Here is a 19291-nt window from a genome sequence, read left to right on the forward strand (position 1 = left end):
AGTAACTTTTTGATAACATTTAATTGTAATTTCAAACCAAGAATTCACATATATCCTTAAAGAAGAATTACCAATTAACATTTTGCTCTACATAATTTTAATGACTACAAAATATTCCCTAGATTTACAAAATATTCTATTACTGAATATTTAGATTTATTTCACTTAAAAACATCATAAAGATGCTATGATAAATACTTTTATGTACTAAAGCTTTCCCTTAAGGCTACATTCCTTATAATAATAGCTACCCAAAGAACAGTTAATATGGTGCCTGGCACAGAAAACTCTTCATGTGCATTATCTTATTATTCTTCATAGTTAGTCTTCTCTCTCCCATGACTAGATATGAAAAAATTGAGATTTAGAAAGATTAATTTTCCTAGGGCACTAAGACAGTTAAATGACAGAACCAGAAAACAAAACTGGGAAAACTAATTTAAGAGGCCCTGGTATTGAATACTAACCTTACACTTCATTACTAGAAGTAAAATAGTACCAGTTTCTCTAACACAGTATTTTTTTAAACGAAATGATATATTATACCATATTCTTTCAAAGCAAGGCTAACACAAAGCATTCAACAACTGACATTTCATTATTACAACACACATATATCTATTTTATATAACTATCTGGTATTTTTCTTATAAATACATGGATAGTCGCCCCTTCCTTTAAAAAAAATTACAGAAAAGTCTGCAATGAATGCCCTTGTAAGTATACCTTGGTATGTTTACACAAAGATTTCTGTAACATAAATATTTACAAGTTGAATTTCTCTAGCAAAGCTACCTGAATTTTAATATTCATAAACTGCCTCCCAAAATGCACCCATAACCAACAGTATACAAATAAAATATTGGTTTGCCTACATCTCTTTCACTCTGATAATAAAATAACAAATACAATCTTTTTAATTTTTATTTCTTTACAATTGATAGAGGCAGAGTCTATTTTTATGTGTTGGTCACTTTCTTCTGACGTGAGTTCCTTCATCTAGCATAGATATTCTACACTCTTCCAAGTTTTACAGTTTGTCTCCTGATTTTATGTTTTATCCACTGTCTCAGACAAAATTTTTACTTTTTTAGGTAGTCCAGTTTATCATCTTGTTCATATTTTCCAGATTTCATATCAAGTTTAGGCCTGTCCCTATTCGACCATTCAAATAGTCAATTACTTTCATCCCCATACTTATTATAGTTTTCATTTTTTACATTTACATTGATCTCATATATAATTTACTTTATTATGATTAGAGAATTCAGCTATATTTTTTCACTCCTAATGGGTAGTTAGTTAGCCCTATATCATGGGGAAAAATTTTTAATTGCATTTTTAAATAAGAACTATGTGACACACAAAGATGCTGATGTGTCATAAATCAATTTATTACTTTACCAATTCTGGTAATAGATTTGTAGCTCTACTCTTTCTTGACTGTGGTATCTATTTCTAATCCCTCTTCTAAACTCTTTCCCCTCAACATCTATATCTTTAGAAAGTTTTCACGTGAAAAGACTCCTCCCATCATGACATTTGAATAAGAAAAATAATAAAACAATGATTTTATTTGATATAATTATCTTCTTACCTTGATCAAACTGCTTCTGAATATTGTCTTGATCAGTTTTGTTCCCACTAACACGGTAGAGCCCTTCAGTACATAATCCTAAAAAATAAAAATATATACATGCTTTTTATATGTACATATATATCTACAATAAAAATATATACTTAACACTATGTATAACTTAGTAACATACAAAAATGTGATGGGAGAATATTTTAAAGAATTAAATATTTTTGAGTATTTCATTTTAAATAAGTTCTTAATGGACTTCTTTTAATTTTCAACTATTTAGGACATCCAGCTCCACACGAAATGAAAAGACACATCTCTCCCTATTTCTTCTACTAAACACAGCTAAATTCCTGAACGCAATATATAAAAAACGAACATCGAACTTTGAATGATGGAGGGAAGGTGCGCCCTGGCTAGTAACCCTGAATCTTGAAGAACAACATGACACTGAGTTCCCTGTGTTTTCTTTTTATATCTTATGTATCCTGGATAAGACAACAGGAAAGCCTGCAACCCAGAAATACCAGTGAGCACTGGTAAAAAATAATAATAAAGCAAAACAACACACAGAGAAACAATTACAAAAAAGCCTACTCTCTCAGTGAAAGAATTAGAAAAAGCACAGCCTAGCAAGCAAAACAAACGTTTTTTACTATAACTGCCCTATTCTAGCCAAACGCCATGGAACCCACTATTCCTCACACACATTAGTGGTGAGCAAGTAGGGAGACCAGAATTCCACCTCTGCTCAACAGTAACTAAGGTGTCCCTTTCACATCCATGGAGTGTCAGCAGAGTCTGACCTTCTACTCCAAGTTTACAGTTTGGTAAGAAAAACTTTAAAGTCTGGGCTTTAAATACCACAGTGCAGTATCAAGGCAGCCTTCCTCCCCTAATAGAGTACAGTGTCAGAGGAGACCTGCTAAACTAAATGATTTAAATAAGATCTAAACACTCATAGCATATCCAAAATGTTCAAGATACAATAATAAAACTGAAATCATTCATCATACAAAGAACCAAGAAAATCTCAAATTGAAAGAGGACAATGGTCACGAACACAAAGATGTCAGTTGTAGAATTATCTAATGAGGATTTTAAAGCAGCCGCCATAAAATACTTTAGTGAGCAATTATAAACACACTTGAAATACAGCTCCAACATATATGCCACTGGCCAAAAGTCTATATCCAGCTGTATGTTCAATGGGAAGTTCCTCAAAGCTCTTCTGAAAGAGACTCAATTTGATAAGGCATTGTACTCTTCTGATCAAAGGGGGCAAAAAAAATCAAAGGAAAAAGATTCTGTCAAACTTATTTCTGGGATGTCATGGCCTTTGCTTGGGATAATATATTAATTCTTTCTAATTTTTCACCTGGTTATGATTACTTTATTCTTTACCAACAATGTATAAGGATATGAAAGGGGTACAAAACGTATCTCATATTGAAGGGGGGGGGGGAGTCAATATTAAGAAATCCACCGATATAAAGGGAGCAAAAATCTACTACAAAAGCTTCATGGGCCAAAGTTATATTTTAAAAAGTTTTACTGGTATAGCTAACATGAATTAATCTCTGGTGAATGAAAGAAATCAGACACAAAATAATTTAGTATGGTTCCATTTATGCAAAATTTTATATCAGGCAATACTATTTGGGGGGGGGGGCGGAGGATCAGAAATGAGGTTTAATGGGAAGAGACATAAAGGGTGATGAAAATGTTCTGTATCTTGATAAGTGTGTGAATTAAACAGGGGTATGCACTTGTTATAACTTATCTAATTGTAGCCTTAAGTTTGGTGCACGTCACTCTATGTAACTGAACCTTAGAAATAAAAAGAACCATGAGTAAATACTGACCAAATACTGATCTTTATAGTTAGTAGGTTCCCAGTCTAGAGTGCTATGTATACTTTTTGTATATTCTGGATGTGAGCAGAGAGTAAATATGTGAAGGATAAAGGGAGAAAGGATTCTCACTGATGAAGAAGAGAATTACTAATAACAAAAGTGGGACTAGAGCTAAAATACTTCGTGGTGTTAGAGTAAAGGAGGCATTGGCATAAACTCGTGGATTTTAATATAGAAATAAGCATATATATGCAGACAAACATATTTACTACCTTCGTCTGCTGAGAGTCCAGAAGCAGCCTCAATAATGGTTTCTAAATACCATTCTCTACCAAAATAAGCCAGAGCTCTTTGGAGAAAAGCCTGATTCCAAGGCTAGATCAGGAAAAATGTAAGCTAACACTGGTAAATCCTGTGCCAGATAAGAAGTACTTAAAGAGTTATAGGAACATATCTTAAAACGATGTGAATAGTTTATAACTCACTAAGAATACATGAGTCCATACTAATATAAATAAAAAGTTATTAAATCCAAAGTTTTGACTTTAGTGAAGAAGTCTGGCAGACACAACCAAATGATCAAAATTAGTATCATCTATAGTGAAACAAATTGACATCCTATCTCAACAGATATGATGCACTTAGAAGTTGATATATCACTTCGATAGTATTTCTAACAAAAATGAGTAATTCCAATCTAATAATGAGGAAACATCAGACAAACTCAAATTGAGTAAGAATGTTTATTTGTACAGTAAAATGCCAAGCAATAAACATAGGAGAAATGAAAGAGAAAAAATAGTCAATGAAGACTAAACCTAGTAGCTGAAAGTCTGATGACAGCCTCAATGTTAAGAAAAGACAAAAGTAGCTGAGGAACTATTCTGAACTAAAGGTGTTGAAAAAGACATGATCACTAAATGCGATGCACCTAGATTAGACCCTGCCTGGACTGTCCTCTAATATAGAATTAAATGGCCCAAAATGTCCATAGTGGTGAGGTTGAGAATCCCTGACATAGTGGTAAGCCTTTAGTATTATTTGCTAAGTGAAAATTATAAAGGTACTTATTCATCCTAACCAAAAAGCTTGCCTTCCATTCACCAGTAACTGATAGATGTGAAACAATAAACAAAACCATTAACCCCATTATCTAGATGTGATATTACCCAAGTTTTACTCAAACTTAAACCACTTAAATCCCAAAGTATCTATTCAGAGCCTACACGCAATAAAGGCATTAGAAATCAATGCCAATATTCCAAAGCTAAAAATAAAAAGTTAGAAATTCAAATACCTTTTAACTAAGTATCATCATCTTTTTTTCTTTTATTAGGTAATTAACCATCGTACCACACAGAATTCTTGACATCTAAAGTTCTATAAAATGACTCTGACTTCTATTTGAGTTGCTAACATATACAATAAGAGAGTTTTACAGCTTGTTAGCATATACCTTTAAGGTCAAAATAATTAAAAGTCATAAAATAAATTACAAAGGGTAGAGAAGTAAGGTACATAGATAATCCATAAATCCATGGGGAATTGGCATCAGCAAAAGAAATGGGGATGGGAATTTCACGATTTGGTTCTCTCACAAACTACTGAGCTGCCGAAAAGTGTCAGAATCAACTTTTGCAGAACTCTGAAATCTAGTCAAAAAAAAAAAAAAAAAAAAAAAGAAGAAGAAAAAAGAAAGGAAAATAAAGAAAAGAGAGAGATAGAAAAGAGAAAAGAAAAGAAAAGAAAAGAAAAGAAAAGAAAAGAAAAGAAAAGAAAAGAAAAGAAAAGAAAAGAAAAGAAAAGAAAAGAAAAGAAAAAAGAAAATCACAACCACCAGGAGGAGGCTTGGTGAAGAAAGTTAGTTTAAACTGCCACCCCAAATTGGCAACGATGGTAAGGACGGCACCCTATACTCTGGGTACAGGTTGCAAATGCCAGAGGGAGCAATACAGATCTTATTCTCAACAAACTGGTTAATGCCCCAATACAGAACCAATCTGCAAAGACTTGGAAAGAATTTTTTTCCCCAATGGCTCTAGGCAGACTTCAGTGGTCACGAATGTAAGAATATAGACTTTACGAAAATAGTTTAGATTTGCTTGTTTTATGAGTTTTCTAAACTCAATAAACAGCAACAGCATATCCTGGTGATGGGGGAGAATCTGATTTTCAGGGATGCCATATTATAATATGCAAAACCTTTACTTTCAACAGAAAATTAAGAGGCATGGAAAGAAACAAAACAAGATGGTACATACAAGGAAAAAAAGAAATAGACACTAACCATGAGGACACCAGTTATTGCACTTACTATACTAGACAAAGATTTTAAATCAACTGTTTTTAAAATGCACAAGGAATTAAAGAAAACCATGAACGAAGGAAATCAGGAGAATGATGACTTAAATAGCAAATATCAATACATACACAGACATTATAAAAAAAAGAACTAAAGAGAAATTCTGGAGCTGAAAAAATCTAATAACTAAAATGAAAAATTTACTAGAGAGATTTAACAACAAATTTTAGCAGGCAGAAAAACAATCAGTCTGGGAACAAAAAAAGAAGAAAATAATTAAGAAAAATGAACAACACCTAAGAGACTTCTGGGACACCGTGAAATGTATCAGCATACACATAAAGGCTTTCTCAGATAAAAAGGAAACTATTTTTTTTAAATTATGGCTAAAAACTTCCTAAATATTAAAAAGAAACCTACAAATCTACATATCCAAGAAGTTCAACAAACTGTAAGAAGGATGAACTCAAAGACAACTACAATGAAAAACAAGAAGCTACTCATCCTATCCTAGGAATCTACAAATAAGATTAAAAGCTTATTCCTCTTCAGGGCAAAAAAAAAAAAAAAAAAGCAAGAAAGAAAGAAAGAAAAAAAAAAAGGCTAGAAGGCAGCGAGATCATATGAACTCCTGAAAAAAAAAAACCATCCATCAAGAAATTCTGTATCTGGCAAAATGATCATTCGAAAACAACAAAAAAGTTATGACATCCTGAGAAAAGCAAAAGTTGAGGTGATTCATCACTAGTATATATGTCCTAAAATAAATGCTAATGGGGGTTCTCCAGGATGAAATATAAGTGTATTACCACACAGTAACCTGAAAGCCATACGAGAAAATAAAAAACTAAGGTAAAAGTAGTTGCAGAGATAAGTATACAAGCCAATACTAGTATTGTATTTTTGATGTGTAACCTATCTTTTTGTTCCTATATGACTTAAAAGGAATGTATAAAACAATAATTACAAATTGATGTTAACAGAAACGTATGTATAAAGTTGTAATCTGTGACAATAACAACATAAAAGACAGAAGACAGAGCTGTAAAGGAGCAGAGATTTTATATACTACTTAATTAATACTAATAATTGCTGTAAAAATGTTTACTGTAATCTCTAGGGTAATGACTAAGAAAATAATTTGAAAATATACAGAAAAAGAAACAAGAAAAAAATCAGAAAGGAATATTAGGGGGGAAAAGTCACAAAAGAAAGCAGTAATACAGGAATTTAGAAACAAAAGGTTTAAGACATAGAACAGGGAAATGACAGAATTATGTTTTCCTTTAAAAGTAAATGGATTAAACTTTCCTATTAAAAGACAGAATGGATTAAAAAAACAATATGAAAACAATACTCACTATTGATCCAGATACAAATATGTTGACTATATAAAGACAGGAAAATATAGCCCATGCAAATAGGAACCAAATAGCTGGGTGGCTACCCTACTTTCAAACAAAACAAAACAAAAAAAAACAAAAAACAAAACTTTAAGACAAAAATGGTTATGAGACATTGAAGGACACTGTACACTGTTAACAGGCAAGGTTCCAAAATACATGGTACAAAAACTGAGAGAATTGAAAGGAGAAATAGTTCAACTATAAGAAGCTGGAAACTTCAATACTCAGCTTTCAATCATGAATAGAACTAGACAGAAGATAATCAAGAAAAAACCTGCACAATACTATAAATCTACTAAACCAAATAAACATAAATACTTCCACTCAGTAACAACGCATCCATTCCTCTCAAGTGCACATGGAACATTCTCTAGGACAAATTAGATGTTAGGTCATAAAACAAGTTTAAATAAATCTGAAGATTGTGAAATAATACAAAGTGTGTTCTCTGACCACAAAAGAATAAAAAACTAGAAGTAACAAAATGAAAATTCACAAATATGTGGAAATTAACACACTCTTAAAAGTCAACAGATCGAAGGAGAAACTTCAAGTAAAATCAGAAAATACTCTGAGATGAAAAATAAAAAGATGACACAAGATACTAAAATGTATGGAATGCAGCAAAAGCAGTGATCAGAAGGAAATCTGTAGCTGTAAATGTCTACATTAACAAAAGAAGAAAATTTAAATTTTAAGGTTAGATTAATCTTAAGGAAATAGAAAAAGAGCAGACTAAACTTAAAGCTGGCAGAATGAAGGAAATGATAAAAATTTAAATGAATATAAACAAAATATAATGTAGGAAAACAGAAGAGAGAATCACAAGAAAAGGAAGCTTACTTTTTGTCACTTCTAAAATACACACTGTACTGAAGGTTCTAGCTAGAGTAATTAGGCAAAAAAAGAATCCAAAATGTAAAGGAATGAAGTATAATCATCACCTAATTGCTAATGAGTTTACTTACTAAATGTAAGAGCTAACACTATAAAACTCTTAGAAGTAAACAACAGTAAAATTTTCATGACCTTGGATTTAGCAGTGGATTGTTAGATATGGTACCAATACATGGGAACAAAATAAAAATTGGATTTCATCAAAATTTAAAACATTAGTGTATCAAAAGACATTATCAAAAAAAGATAACCTATAATATGGGAGAAAATATTTCCAAATTATTTCTGACAAAGGACATATAAAGCACTCTCAAAACCAAACAAGAAAATGACAAACAACCCAATGTAGAAGTTTGCAAGACTTGAAAAGACATTTCTCTGAAGAAAATATACAAATAGCCAACAAGCATACAAAAGATACTCAACAAAATCAGTCATCAGGGAAGTACAGACCAAAACCGCAATGAGGTATCACTCCATACCCACTAATAATGGCTATAATTAAAAATAAATAAATCGATCGATCAATCGATCGATAGATAGATAAATAAATAAAAAGCAATAAGTGTTGGTGAGGATGTGGAGAAATGGAAACTCTCATACACTGCTATGTACAACAGTGCAGCTTTCTCCTCAAAAAGTTAAAACATACTCCTAGGCATATACCCTAAAGAACTCTTAACAGGTACTCAAAGAAATGCTTGTACGTGAATATTCACAGAAGCACTATTCATATCACAATAGCCTAAAAGTATAAATAATCCAAATATCCATCAATGGTGAATGGATAAACAACATGTGCTACGTCTGTAAGATGAAGTATTATTCAGCTATAAAAAGGAATGAAGTGCTGATACAAGCTATAACATAGAACAATCTCAAAAACATTACTCTTAATGAAACAGCCAGACATAAAAGGTCACATATTTTAATTTCGGTTTTGTGAAATAACCAGAATAGGCAAATCTACAGACATAGAATACAGATTGGTAGTTGCCAGGGCCGTGGGAAGGGTGAATGAGAACGAGTAACTCCTTAATAGGTATGGGATTTCCTTCTGGAGTAATGAAATATGTTGAAAACAAAGAGGTGAAGGTGAAAAGTTAATAAAAAAATATTACATGCATCATTTTCATTCCAGCTTCAAAATAACTGCCAAGAGGATTTACTTAAAGATAAAAGGAAAACAAGCTTAGTAAAGTGAAGTAACTTCCTTAAGGCCACACACTGAGCAAGTCAGGGATATTAGTTTGTTCTATCTAATATGTTACAGGATATACTTTTGAAATGCCTCTCCATTTGTTTTATGGTAAATGGTTTCTTCTGTGCATGCTCTGGGCATAGCAATCTCATGTTTCATGGCTGGACATAGCAATATCATGTTTAGGCATTTTTCCTAGAAAATAAAAATATAAGTATAGAAATATGATAGGTTCAGAAAGAGGATTATTGAATAAATTATGATTATCAAGATGTTAGAATGATAAATCATAAAAAGGAATTCCAAAGATAAGTAGCTTATCGCATGGAATGAAGTTGCTCATGTATTAAAGATATTACGAAATGTTTAATTTTCCCCTTTTGAAAAAACTATATTTAAATGTGTATTATAAATATATAGGAAAAGAAAAACTTATCTCTTGATCATTAAATCTCAGGTGATTTTTCAGTTCTATTCCTTAATGAAGATATCTGCATTTTTTTTCCTGCTATAATAAAATAGTTCCTTTCCTTTAAAAACAAACAAAACAAAACCCTGGTTATCAAAAACTACCTGCAAGCAGTAACGATAAGTGAGATCTGGCCTAGACTTGAGTGACCTCAGACAAGTTAATTTCTGTAGGCCTCGGTTCCCTCCTCTGTAAAATGGAGATGGTAACTGCATATACACTACATAACTCTAAAAATTAAATGAATTAACAATACGTTTATTTTATAGCATACTGAAAGTTTACAATACAAGTAGTAAACATGTAGTAAAAGCTGATTATTATATTATCAAAGTAATTATTTCACCTGAGGAAAAGAATAAAGGCCTGGTGTTTCTTTAGACTTGCACAACATTCATTTTCCTGCATGCTAAATCTGGATGTCAACCACAAAAATGACAGTATCATGTATCAATTTAACTTAAAAACAAAGCATTTAAGATAGCTTTCACCTAAGAACAGCCTTTCTTTCCTTATAATCATACGGAATCTTGCCTCTTGTGTATCAGTTTCATCACCCACTATTATCACAATGAAAAACCCGTGTTTTTATGATATTATAACTTAGTGATTCAGCATAATACAAATTACTCAAGTGATATAAAAATACCAATTTTGAAAAGTCTTACTGTAGCAAAAACGCCTCTATTCTCCCATCTTTTGCAATGATCAGTCTTTGTACTGTAGGAAAAAATAAATGCTAATTCTAGTTTGGTAAATAAAGACTTAAAAAAATATAATGTATGATACAATGACAAACACTCAGGGTTCTTTCAAAATATTGGGGTTCCTTTTTTAAATTTTTATTAAATAAGGGTTTAAGTATAAACACTGTTTTAGGGGCTAAGGGTCTCTATTTTCATGGAGATTATTGTCTAAAGGCTGTGGCGCAAAAAAAAAAAATTTTTTTTTAAAGCATTAGCAAAGACCAGTGACCAGCTACTTTAAGAAGACAATGTTCTTCTTAACAGATAAAAACACCAACATTTCTCAAAGCTAGAAACCACAAAAGGTAATATTAACACACCAGAAAAACCTCAAGGAGTTTCCGCTAGACAAAGGCATACTAAAACTATCTAAAGAAATATTTTAAGGGCCAATTTATAATTCCTCTTTGCCATACAAGAATAAAATAGTTCACACTTTAATCATTATGTTCAGATGGCAATGATAACAACTTTTAGCACTTATCTGACACTGTTAAGGTTACTAAAAGTCCAGAATTTCAAAAGCAACATAAAAAGTCCTTTTGAAAATGACATCACTTGTCTCCTAATGCATCCTATGATGTATTAAGAAGGATACATCAGCCTTATGTAGAATTCTAGCCAAAAATATTTACCAGGAATCTGACTAGGAAGGAATTCAACAAATAGAATTTAGGAACATTCTGGAAAAAAAAAAAAAAGCTTAAAATCTTCAAAAGATGCGTCATGAAAATAGACAAAAGGCGAAGGAAACATTCCAAATTAAACTAAAGAGACATAATAAGAAATATAAGGCATGATCCTTGACTAGATTCTAGATTGGAAGAACAGAACAGCTAGCTAAAAGAGGACATTACTGGAGCAATGAGGAAATTTGAATATACAGAGAATATTAGATGATGATTTTATCTAATAAATCAAATTTCCTGAAGGTGGTATTTATATTGTGGTTATGTGGGAGAAATGTCCTTGTTCTTGGGAAATACATGCTAAAAGATTTAGGAGTAAAGTATATTGCCTATAACTTCCTCTCAAAGAGTTGCCCCCCCCCAAAAAAAAAAAAGAGAGAAGAAATAGTAAATAATTGGTGACTCTTGGTGAGAGCTACATGGATGCTTAATCACATTATTCTTGCAACATTTCTGAAGGTTCGAAACCTTTCAAACTTCAAGGAAATAAGAAATAGCTATTTAATACAATAAATAATCCTTTATAAGAGTAAGAGAATTGTGGGATGATTACTTCAGATCTGTGGTCACATATTTGAAGTGAAACACATGGTTGTTGTTTTTCGACAACCATGATCCACTTTCTGATCCAATCACAGAGTAGGCAGGGAGTTAGTTTATTAACCAAAGTTGAAGTTTTCCCAAGTGAATAATAGTGGGAGTAGAGTAGGTACACAAGACAATGAACACAAAAAATAGATCTAGAAATGAAAGGAAAAAAACACATCATCATTTCAGCTCCTCTCAGTTCACACAGAAAAATCATTTAACAAAATCCCACATCTTTCATGATAAAAAAAAAAAATACTCCATAAACTAACAGGTGACTTTATTTGGAAATAGGATCATTGCAGATGTAATTGGTTAAGATAAGATGAGGTCATACTAGAGTAGGGATGAATCCTTAACCCAATGACTGGTATCCTTATAAGACAGAGACACACAGGGAGAGCCCCAAAGACAGAGGCTAGGGTAACAAAGCTACAATACAAGGAACACCAAGGATTGGCATACTTTCTATCAGAAGTCAAGAAGAGGCAAAGAAGGATTCTGCCCAGAGTCTAAGAGGGAGTGTGACCAGCAGATATCTTGATTTTGGACTTCTAAACTCTAGACTGTGAGCAAATAAATTTGTTTTAAGCTACCTAGTTAGTGGCACTTTGTTATGGCAGCCCCAGGAGAGTTAATACAGAAGGGAACTCAATATACTAAAGTGTATTTATGAAAAACTCACTGCTAACATTATAATGGTGAAGGACTCCTCTAAAATAAGCAATAAGTTAAGGATAATTGCTTTCATCATGACTATTCAATATGGCACAAATTCAAGCTGGAGCGATTAGGCAACAAAAAGAAATAAAAAGTATCCAAATTTGAAAGGAAGAAGCTACTGCTATTCATGGACATGACCTTATATAGAAAACCCCAAAGAACACAGACACAGACACACACACACAGAAAACAGAGCTAACAAAAAAAATTAAGCTAAGTTGCAGGATAAAAGATAACACAAAAATCAGTTGTATACACCAACTACGAACATTCCAAAAATAAAATTAAGAAAACAATTCTGTTTACAACAGCATCCAAAAGAATAAAATACCTAGGAATTAACTTAACCAAGAAGGTGCAAGACTTATACAATGAAAACTATAAAACAATATTGAGAGAGATTAAAGAATACCTAAATAAATGGAAAGACTTATAGTATTCGTGGACTGGAAGACTTAATACTGTTAAGATGGCAATGTTGCCAAAGTGATCTACAGATCAAAATGCAATCTCTATCAAAAGGAATAGGATGGCTAGAATTAAAGAACAAACACAGAGAATATAACCAGTGCTGGTAAGGAGGTGGACAAATTTTAACCTCTGCACACTGCTGATGGAAATGTAAAATGCTGCATCCACTGTAGAAAACAGTTTGACAGTTTCTCAAAAACTTAAAAAACACAGAATTACTATCTGACCCACCATTTCATTCCTGGGTACGTATCCATAAGAACTGGAAACAGATACTCAAACAAATATTTGTTCATGTTCATGGCAGCACTTATCACAACAGCCAAAGAGAAACAAACCAAATGCTACCAACTGATGAACAAATAAATGAAATGTGGTGGGTGGCCATATAATGACACATCCTAGAATATAGATGAAACTCAAAAACATTATGTGAAGTGACAGAAGCCAGACAAAAGGTCACATATATGACTCCATTTATATGAAACATCCAGAATAAGTAAATCCATAGAGACAGAAAGCAGGTTCGTAGTTGCCAGATGCTGGAGCATGAGGGTACTAGTGAAGGGAGTAATTACTTAAAAGGTACAAAATTTTCTTTGAGGTGATGAAAATCTTTGGAACTAGATGAAATGGTGGTACACAACACTGTACATGTAATGCAGGCCAGTTCATTGTCATATACTTTAAAGTGGTTAGTTTTATATTATATGACTTGCACCTCAATAAAAATGTTTTTAAAAAGTATAATCTTGTCACCTGACCTGTGTAAATTCAATGCTGATAACCATGCTTCTTTCTTATTAAAAAAAATTTTCTCCTTAGTGTTTTAGGACTCCACTCTTTCGTAGAGCCTATTTGCGTTATGAACCTTCTTTCCCACTGTTTGCCCTCAATTTCATCAACACATAGCTCACATTAATATCTATACAATGTCAATTACCAAAATCTTAAGACCAAACCATTTTTAGCAGATCTATAACCATAGTATGTTCAACCAAGTCTTGGGCTTTTAAATGGATATCTCACAGGTACCTTGAGATTTAATGTGCGCATAATAGAAATACATTATCAAAATGTCTAATCTACTTTTCATACTATAATTTTTATTATCATTATTGATACATCGCTCACTGTCACCCTAATACAGCAATGTGAAAGGCATTTTTGAGTCTTCCTTTAACCCCATATCTATTAGTATTATCACATCCTAATTCCTGAGAGGCCTATTGTTCCCTTTCTTCTTAGTCTCCTCCACACTACCTCCTTCTATTTTACATTTATAGTAATATTTCAAGGGTCATTGCCCAACATAAACTTAACACAACTTATTATATAGCACTTATTATAAAAACTTCTATTGGCACATCTGATTCCACCTTGAAGGGCTAAATGCTGTAACAACTGTCCTACTTTAGCAAACAACTAAAACCTGTAAAAATTATATGAAACAAGTTTCCATACACTGAAAAACAGGCAGCTCAAAACTATGACCTGTAAAGGAAAAAGAAGCAAGTAAGTTAAATTGTCTGCCCAAAATTAGTGACTAGAGACAGTTTTTAGATAGTAGTGCAGAGAGGTGGAATCCCATCAGAGCAGAATGGTCTACCAGAGTTCAGAAGATAGAAATAGTTCAGAAAGAATAAGATTAGAATTTGTAGGGCAGAGTACCAAAAAAGAGGGAAACATACACAAAGTTCCTCAGAGATATGCAGAAAACTTCCCGAGTCTTTGGTTGAATACTGCACATGTATGAGAGGAAACTTCTTGAGGCCAGAGGCTGAGGATAGTTCAAGTTCTAGTCTCAAAAGAGCTTTTAACGAGCAGGGTTAAGTTCTCATACCTCATTTTAGGTCTAAATAAAAACTAGATTAAAAACTGCTCTGGATCTCGCAAAACAAATTTACAAGCAAGCCAAGAAAATGACCAAACATATCCAGATGAATAAAGTTGGAGGATTCAATACTACTTGATTTTAAAACTTACTACAAAGCTACAGTAATGAAAACAGAGTGCTACTGGCATATATGGATAGGTATACGGATCAATAGAATAAAAGTTAAAGTCCAGAAACATTCACAATTATGTAAACTGATTTTCAAAATACCAAGGCATTTCAATAAATGGTGCGTGGCATTTCAATAAATGGTATGTGGACAATGGATACCTACACGCAAAAGAAGCAGCTGGAACCCTTCCTTGTACCACATACCAAAATTACCTCAAAATGGATCATAGACCGAAATGTAAAAGCTAACAGCATAAAACTCTTAAAAGAACATATAGGAATAAATCTTTGTGATCTTGGATTAGGCAAAACCTTCGTAAATATGACACTATGCAGACAGTACCAATTTTTTTTTTAATCTGAACATTTGATATTTACAACTTTTGTGCTTCAAACGATATCATCGAGGAATTGTGAAAGACAACCCACAGATGAGTTTTGCAACTTGTATCCAGAATATATAAAGAGCTCTTAAGCTCAACAATAAGACAGCTCAATTTAAAAATGGGCAAAGGATCTTAAGAGATATTTCTCAAAAAAAGACATACGAATGGTTAATAACCACTTGAAAATATACTCCACATCATGAGGCATCAGGGAAGTGCAAATCAAAAGTATATGAGATATCATTTCACACCCACTAAGATGGCTATTATCAAAAGAGAGGACAGAGATCGTAAAAAAAAAAAAATGTAGATGATAGTTGTGACAGAAACACGGAGCAAACAGCAAAGTCACCTAGGATCTAGATAAACAGAAGCACTACAACTAGGGAGAGAAATAATCAACCTGCAGCAATAGAAGGTGGGAGGGGGCGAAGACATGAAGCTGCCGGGTCCCCAGCAGCTGAATGGGACAGAGACTACAGTAGCAGCAGCTGAAGACACCTCTTAAAGGGACCATGTCTGTGAGTGAACTTTCGTGGTGACAGAGCTGTTCACTCTTGAGTACCAGCACTGGGTCAGCTTCACGGGGGCACCAAGGACTTTTAAGGGGACAATGAATTGTCTGAGTGAGGCCGGAGGCAAGGCTTTCTCCTAGGCAGAAGTGTCAGCGGTTTGCACTGTTCCTCTGTTGAGCCCCAATATTCAACGTGATGAAAACCCAGGATCTACAACCAAGAATACTCTATCTAGCAAAGTTATCATTTAGAGCTTCCCAGACAAAAATAAGCTAAAGGAATTTATCAACACCAATCTGGTATTATAGAAAATGTTGGAAGAACTTAATAAAAAAAAAAAAAAGTATCAAAAACAGGAATAAAGAATGGTAACAACTACATTCCTATCAACAAGTACCTCAAATGGAAAAGAATTAAGTGCTCCAATCAAAAGAAAGAGTGGCTGAATGGATAAGAAAACAAGATCCCTACTTATGCTGCCTACAAGAGACTCCAGATTAAAAGACACACAATGACTAAAAAGAGATGATAAAAGATATTGCTTTGATGGACCTAGAGGATATCGCACTGAATGAAATAAGTCAGATAAAGTCAAATATCGCATGGTTTCACGTACATATGGAATCTGAAGAACAATAAACAACAACAAAAACGGAAATAAACTCATAGATACAGAGAATATTTTGAGAGCTACTAAATGCGACGGGGGTTGAGGAGGTGAAAAAGGGCAAAGGGATTAAGAAATACAAATGGACAGATACAAAATAGTCATGGAGATATAAAGTGTAGCATGAGGAAAATAGTTAATAATGTAATAAATATATAAGGGGGAAGAGGGGTACTAGATTTAGTGGAAGTGATCATTTTGAGTTATATAGATCTCTAATCACTATGCCGTACAACTGAAACTAATACAATATTGTATGCCAATTATAATTGAAAGCAATTCCACTAAGTACATACTCAAGAGAAATCAAAAACATGTCTGTACAAAAACTGATATAGGAATGTTCACAGCATCAATATTATCAACAATCTAAAAGTTGAAATGTTCATCAATGAAAAATTACTCAATAAAAATGGAATACTGATAGATGCTACAATATGGATAAGCCTTGAAAATTTGTGAAATAAAAAAAGCCAGGCACAAAAGACCAGGACAGGTAACTCTAAAGAGACATAAAGTTAAGGGGGTGAGTTAAGGAGATGGGTAGCTATGTGAAACATGGGAGTGACTACTTAATAGGCAGGGAGGGTTTCTTTTGGGGATGATGACAATGCTCTAAGATTGATTGTGTTAACTGCTACACAGCTCTGTGAATATACTAAAATACCACTGCACCACACACTTTAAACAGATGAACTGTGGAGTATGTGAATTACATTTCAATAAAGCTATTTTGTAAAGACATTACCTTAAAAAATATATATATTTTACAAATTAGAATAATTACCTGTTTGAATAAAAAATTATGTCCTGTAATGTTTAAAAGATATTGTAGAATTAAAATGTACAACAACAGAACAAGGGATAGGAGGGTTTACGAGATTCTTAAACTACATATTATGATGGTGTAATATTTTTTGAAGCGGAACTGTGATTAAAGATGTATATTTCAAATGATAGAGCACCACTAAAACTCTAAGAAATAGATAAAACCAATAACCTGATATTGGAAAAAGAGAATTAAAAATATTCAATTAATTCAATGGAAAAAAGGAAAAGAAGATAAAAGGAATAAAGACTACATGGGGACAAAGAGAAAATAAAAACAAGGTGGGGGACTTAAAACCAATTATACTGATAAGTACATTAAAGCAATCAATCTAATAACCACTCCAATGAAAACAAGTGGACTGTCAGACCCAATGTTATTTTTATCTACAAGAAACTACATTAAGTATAAAGATACAGAAAGGATAAAAAAAAAAAAGGATAGAAAAGATATACCACATAAACACTACTCAAAAAAAATATCATTGGCTATATTAATATTAGACAAAGTAGACTCCAGAAAAAAGACTATTATGAACCATAAAGAGAATGGAGAATGATTCATAATAATAGGTCAGTTCACAGAGAAGACATAATCATAAATGTATACACAACTACCAAAATTTCAGAACACATGAAGCAAAATCCAACAGAACTGAAAGGAGAAACAAAAATCTTCATGTTCAACAGTACTATTTAAAAAAACAAGCCAACAAGAAAATCAGTAAGGATATACAAGACCTGATCAATAATCTAAACGAACTTGATCTGATATTTATAGAGCTCTTCACTCAACAGTTTAATAAACATTCGGTCCAAGGTCCCATGGAACATCCTTTAAAATAGATCATATTCTGGGCTATAAAACAAATCTAAATAAATGTACACTGAAATCAAATTATTTTCCAACTGCGATAGAAATTAGACTAGAAACGAATACAGAAAAGTAATCAGGGAAATATTTAGAAATAAAACATAATAACCAAAGAGTTAAATTTTAAAAATCAAAAGAGAAATGACAAAGTATTCTGAATTGAATGGAAATGAAAGCAACATATCAAAATCTGTGGCATGCAACTAAAATAATGTGTAGAAGAAAGCATTAACAAACATAGCAGAAAAGTTGGTTAAATCACTGATCTAGGCTTTTAAGAAACTATGCAGAAACCAAATGAAAGCAGAAAAAAAATAAAAAGAATTCAATGAATTAAAAAATGAGAGAAAAAACAAAACCAAAAGTTGGATCTTTGAAAAGATAAATAAAATTGGTAAACCTCTAACAAGAAAAAGACACAAATTAGTAATACCAAAAACAAAAGACATCATTTAAATAATAAATTTTATAAACAACCTTATGCCAAATTGTATAAAACAGACAAACTCCTCAAAAAGAGGCAAACTAAACAAAACAAAACAAACCAATGTTTACTTAAGAAGAAATCGAAAATCTGGACAGCCCTATATCTATTAAAGGAATTTAATCCATTGTTAAAAACCTCCTACAAACAAAATTTCAGGTCCAAGTACTTTCACTGAATTCTATTAAAATTTAAGAAATGTTACCAATTCTATACAAACTTTTCCAGAAAATAGTCTATAATGCCAGCTTTAACGTGATACCAAAACCAGACAAAGACAGCAAGAAAACTACAGACTAGTATCTCTCAGGATGCAGAAATCCTTAATAACATTTTAGTAAAATGAATCCAGAGATACATAAAAGACAAAACATTAAGACCAAGTGGTGTTTATCCCAGGGATAGCAAGGTTATTAATAACATTCGAAGATCAATTAATATGTCACCATATAAACAGACTTTATTTTTTTAATTAATCAATTTTTTTTTATGGTGACATTGGTTAACAAAATCCAATAAGTTTCAGGTGTACACTTTAACAGGTAAGGCACCTATATATTTACACTGTGTGCTCACTTCCCATAGTTAGATTTCTT

At 32.5% G+C, this 19291-nt stretch overlaps 1 protein-coding gene across 4 annotated transcripts in view; it reads right to left on the minus strand.

Moving 5' to 3' along the window:
• Positions 1–19291, minus strand: part of ARHGAP5 (Rho GTPase activating protein 5) — a 67272-nt gene that overhangs the window by 9925 nt on the left and 38056 nt on the right. For all 4 annotated transcript variants that reach the window (XM_016123640.2, XM_016123637.2, XM_016123639.2 and 1 more), the window contains exon 4: positions 1598–1675. In XM_016123640.2, the coding sequence (XP_015979126.2) occupies positions 1598–1675 (78 nt within the window). The remainder of the gene's footprint in view (positions 1–1597; positions 1676–19291) is intronic.

The sequence above is a fragment of the Rousettus aegyptiacus genome, unplaced genomic scaffold, assembly GCF_014176215.1.
Source record: "Rousettus aegyptiacus isolate mRouAeg1 unplaced genomic scaffold, mRouAeg1.p scaffold_m13_p_3, whole genome shotgun sequence".
NCBI classification, from domain to species: Eukaryota; Metazoa; Chordata; class Mammalia; order Chiroptera; family Pteropodidae; genus Rousettus; species Rousettus aegyptiacus.